The 5,163-nt window shown below is 33.4% G+C and overlaps 1 protein-coding gene across 1 annotated transcript in view; it reads left to right on the top strand.

The window, feature by feature from the left end:
* LOC105264734 (uncharacterized) overlaps positions 1–2,002 on the top strand; it is a gene marked incomplete in the record, with an annotated part of 8,704 nt that extends 6,702 nt beyond the window's left edge. Inside the window, 5 exon segments of the mRNA XM_011301815.1 lie at positions 125–287; positions 745–953; positions 1,067–1,156; positions 1,518–1,678; positions 1,738–2,002. Of these exon segments, the coding sequence (XP_011300117.1) occupies positions 125–287; positions 745–953; positions 1,067–1,156; positions 1,518–1,678; positions 1,738–2,002 (888 nt within the window).
* Positions 2,003–5,163: the final 3,161 nt, after the last annotated feature.

The raw sequence follows: 5,163 nt of genomic DNA, 5'->3' as shown, positions 1-5,163 counted from the left end.
TATTTGTGGTTCTCAATTTTTGCGAATATTTCTCGACGATTTGATGACAATGGAGATGAATGAATAAATTGTTTTCAGCTGTTAATGCATTTTCATGTTCTAAAAATTCATAATTCAATTGCAGGCATTCAAGGCGGACGTCTGGGCTCTCATTATGGGATCAATCTTAGTCATGCCAATTATTTTGACTCTCATTAAATACACGCAGAGGAGGAAACATGCGCTTGCAATGATAATCGAGCATTATTCGTACGTTTGGGGGATTTATTGCCAGCAAGGATTGTCAGGTACACAAAAACACTGAAAAAACTAGAGATTCGATAAAAATTACTCTAACATTATATAACCGTCTAGTCTACCGACAATTCACAAAAAAGAAACAACTCCTCAATTATAATCTGCAATTTTTAATTCAATAACAAATGGATAAACTGAAAAATACTTACGGTTTTTTTCAAGCCCAGTTTTTGGATGATATCTCGCCATTGATGAGAGATAGCGATATTTCTATATGAATATTTTTTATAGCGGAAGATGAAAGCTACAAAAAAGGTTCCTATGACAATATCTGTAATTTCATTCAATTTCGCGGTATTCTCTAAAAACTGATGTAATAAAAACTGAGTTGGCGAAAGGAAAAGTTTCTGTTTTCCACAGGTTTTTATTTTGGTAGGGGATTTCATTTTTTTTTAGACTGTGGGTGAGAATTAACTAATGGATATTTGAATGATTGTTTTTTAATAGAATTTCCTAATGAGACGCCCTTGAGAATTTTGTACATGTCAATATTCATAACTGCGTTGGTAGTGTCAGCTGCATATTCTGCGTCACTGACGAGTTTCCTCACGGTTTCTTCCGTTTATTTGCCATTCAATTCGATGGAAGAATTTGCTAATGACGGTCGTTATCAATTAATAGTGTTCCAGGATAGCGCCGAGTACGAGATGTTCAAGGTAAACACGTAAATTCAGTTTTGTCTGTCGAATGCAATTAATTATATTTTCAAATGAAAACCAGTCGTGAATCTTATTCGAGTCACATTTATGAGTCTCGATATTATTTTAAGGCGTCCAATGATTCGATCATGAGGAAAATGATGGCCTTAATGAGACCTAGCCATACACTACCTCAAACCCTTCTTGGAGGACTTCAACAGGTGAATTATTACGGGAAAGCCCTCAATCCTGACGATTTGCAATTTTACTGAATTTTCAGTGATACCGGGTATTTCGTAATTTTTTTACTTCCAATTATCGGTCGTTAAAATTGATGAGATCATCCATTTTCTGAAAAAAAAATGAGTATTTTAATGAATAATGAAAATAAGTGCAAATAAAAAGATCAATTAATAAAATAATTTATGAAGACTCTCAAAGTTAGTCATCATAAATTTATCAAACATGAAGAACAATTAAAGTTGAATGATGTTAATCGAAAAATCGATTCAGAAGCGAAAGGGGGGGAAGTATTTATAACATGAACGAAATAATTTGAATTTTGAATGAAAATAATTGCAGGTGTGCACCAAAAAAGTGGCATTTTACACAAACGAAGCGCAAAAGCGTTCACTCAGCAGGAAATTGCCTTGCGACATCGTCTCCGTGAGAACAGGAAGAATCGATACCCTAGGGATGATAATGTCCCCTCGCAGTGAATACATAGGACTCGTTAATTACCAGTGAGTTAAACGCGAGATTGAAGACGAATAATTATTCACTGAATTGGAATTTATTAAAGCATTCAGCGATTCAAAGACAATGGAATGCTGAGTCGACTGAAGCAGAAGTACGTTCTCGAGGAAGAGTCCAGTGATGGTTCCTTAGCCCCCGTTGGGATTGGAGGGATAGCTCCAATTTTCTTTCTCTTGACCGTAGGAATTTTCATCGCCTTCTGCTTATTCATCATCGAATGCATCTTTCCACCGCTCACCAGTAAATTTTGCAAGCGAAACAAAGAGAACAATCAATTATCCAGACATCCAATTCATCCTGGAAAGAAATAAATATATTTACATCTTCATGTTGACCTTGTTTGTATTTTTATAAACCTTCATGTCCCAGATTATTTAAATAATTACCAGAATTATGCAATAACATAATGAACGACTTTTGAATGAACTGAAAAATTCTGGAATTCTTATAATTTCTCATAATATGGAAGAAATATAATTGTTTGTTATAGTTTATATCAATATTTATGTTTGTTGTTATAATTTATGAAAAAAACTATAATTATTATTTTTTTTGTCTTCAAACTCAAAAATTTCGCCACTTTAACAAAAATGTAAATTTAGTATAAATCTCTTAATTTTTTCTCAATCGCACAATCATGAGAGCGACATCGATAAAAATTCAGTTAAATTCATTAGAATTCGAATTATAATGTAGGCTGGAATATTGATTATAATAATTAAATGATGAATCTATAATGAGTATTCCCCCCGATGAAATATTGAATGGAGTAATTACTGAAGAGCGGCTGAGGCGATTTATCTCGGATTTTTCAGGCTCGGCTGAGAGACGAGGAATTTTAATGATGGACACACCTTTCTCTGAGGAAAGCCACATCATCATCCTGTCCAACAGCTCGAGCATTCAATTGTCCTGGAGAAATGGTCAAACAGCGGTAGAGGGTCTTCTCCAGAGTCATTGGGAAATCATTCCAAAGACTGCAATAAATCGAATCCACAGAATTTATGCAAAAAGTCTATAACTGTTATTCTTCAATTGTTGAAATTTGAATTGACAATATAATTATAAAAAATAAATTAAAATTCCTGAGATAGACCTCTGAAAATTTTTCATAAAAGATTTTTCACCAAGAAATGAACAATTCAGAAAGATCCAATTATAAAATAATTTCGATGACACCGATAAATCGAGTTCACAAAATTTAAAGAAAAAGGGCTATAATTTCTATTTTTTAATTTTATTGTTTCGGAAATTGCACAATTGTTCAAATTTAAATTTCCAATTAAATTATCAAAAAGAGATAAAGATCTAGCAAATAAAATTCTGGAAATGTTCTATAAAGTTTTTTTTTGGAAAAAATAAAAAATTCATGTGGAGAATCGAATAATCCTGGATAAATGATGAATGAGCGGTGAAAGCTCTTCCCCAGAGTGATTGGTAAATAATTCTGAGGACATGTATAAAATGGTATTAGAATTGATCTCGACGGAGGTGTGGGTTTTAGACAGGTTTAGAGATCATCAAGGTCGACTGCTTGCAGATTGCAGCAAAAAAGAAGAGGGGAAAAAGGTGAGTTTGGAGTGGCTATTATCGATACCATAAATGGCCCGATGCTTACTTGCACGTGTTACCGTGATAACATGTGTTTGGGGTGAATATATATTCACTGGAGATGTTACGAGGAGAGATTTTTAATGAGACTCTTAGTACTCGGAGGTCGTTTCCGCTTTCAACGGAAGTTGAAACCAAGCGTGCGCAATCATATCCGTTATTAGGGTGCAGTGAACCTCTCCAAAAGTTATGACTCTTGAGATTCAGTCAAAACAAATAAATTATCTGATGATCAAAGCAATCCCTGACAATTTTTTTAAGTAACTATCCTCTCAATATTTTAGTTAAATTTCAAAATAACTAGTGGAGTGTAAAACTGACGTGTAAAAGAACAGGATATGCATTATTATTTAATTATTATTTTAAGAAATTATTCGAATAAACAATGGAAATAGTTGAATTATTTATTCCGACGAATAGCGGTTTCATTTCATTGTCAGGAATAATTACAATTCAAATGTTAATTGTTTAATTTAATATTGTGCCATAATTTCATGTTTATACGAATTTAATTGTTCCCAATAGCATTCGAATTTTCGTTGTCGCGGCAAATTTGAAGTTTTTACTTGGAATTTTAACAATAGGAAGCGTTAATTGAAAAATTTAATGATCCGTCAAAACAATAAGGGAAAGTGTTGTCTCCACCCATTCTAAATTAATATAAAAAATACTATTGTCAGCTCGAATTACGTAGGATGGGTAAATGTAATACAACGTATTTTTTTGGAGTAATAGTAATTATAATTTTATGTGAATTAATCGATAATTGATGTTGACACAAAAATTTCGATGTAAGATGTATAAATTTCCTTCTGCCAGGTAAATTTCCCCGGTTTCAATTATTCCTTAAATCATGGAAATAATTGAACTTAATCCTCCAGGACTCAAACTCCTATTTACCAGGAGCAATTTATTTTTCTGTACAATCTCTATTTGAAATCCATAGATTCACTCCTACTCCGTAAATTTCCTCAACATCAATATAACCTGTAATTGTCGGAGTAATTGTTTTTTTCAGAGTGTACACCTGTGGAATGACATCTAAGCCAATGAAAGAGGAGGTGTACTGAGTAGGCAGATATCCTGTATGTACCGTACATACCGCATTACTTCACGCGTTGGTATTTCTCTAGCTCATTACATTGCGTTACGGTGTACCTCAGGAGTCAGTAGACATCGTGCCAGCACTCGAACAACATCTCGATAACGGAAAAAATTATTCATCAGCCCCATCCACATCTCCATAAAATCCAGTGATTATCGGTGATCCTTAAAAACATTAAAAAACACAATTTGAATGATGATAAATCAATTAATGAAAATCTATCAGCAAAATTACCGATAATTACCGATGATTAATAAATAATTACTAAGAAATTGGGGTATAATATGTGGAATGTAATGCCGGTGAATTTTTAGATGGCAGTTTAAATCTACAGCGTGTCCTTGGGGTTCTCGTTTTTGGGGAGATTTTGTCATTTTTGTGACTTCCTGTCATATCTAGTTTCAACGGTGAGTGTCAAATTGCGTTAATATGTCGAACCTTTTCACTTCTGTCGCAATGTCCACCGTCCCACGCACTTTTTTTTCTTCATTGTTTTTTAAATAAATAATCCCACATTTTCCGGTTGAATGTTTGAGAATTTATTGGATTATGGAGTTGAAATGGTGGAGTTTTTCCATTTTCATTTTCAAGCTGACGATGAGGAAGAGAGAGATTAAATATTTGTGTTGACAGATTAATTTATTGGCATATTCATTTTCGGGGGATGTTATCTGGGTGATTTTTTTAGGGGAATGACTTCTGGAAATTTTCTGGGGGATGATTCAATCGATTATGATTTGGTAATTTTGAAAGTTA

This window comes from Fopius arisanus, unplaced genomic scaffold (assembly GCF_000806365.1).
Source record: "Fopius arisanus strain USDA-PBARC FA_bdor unplaced genomic scaffold, ASM80636v1 scaffold00024, whole genome shotgun sequence".
NCBI classification, from domain to species: Eukaryota; Metazoa; Arthropoda; class Insecta; order Hymenoptera; family Braconidae; genus Fopius; species Fopius arisanus.
This window is presented reverse-complemented; position numbering and strand designations above follow the sequence as displayed.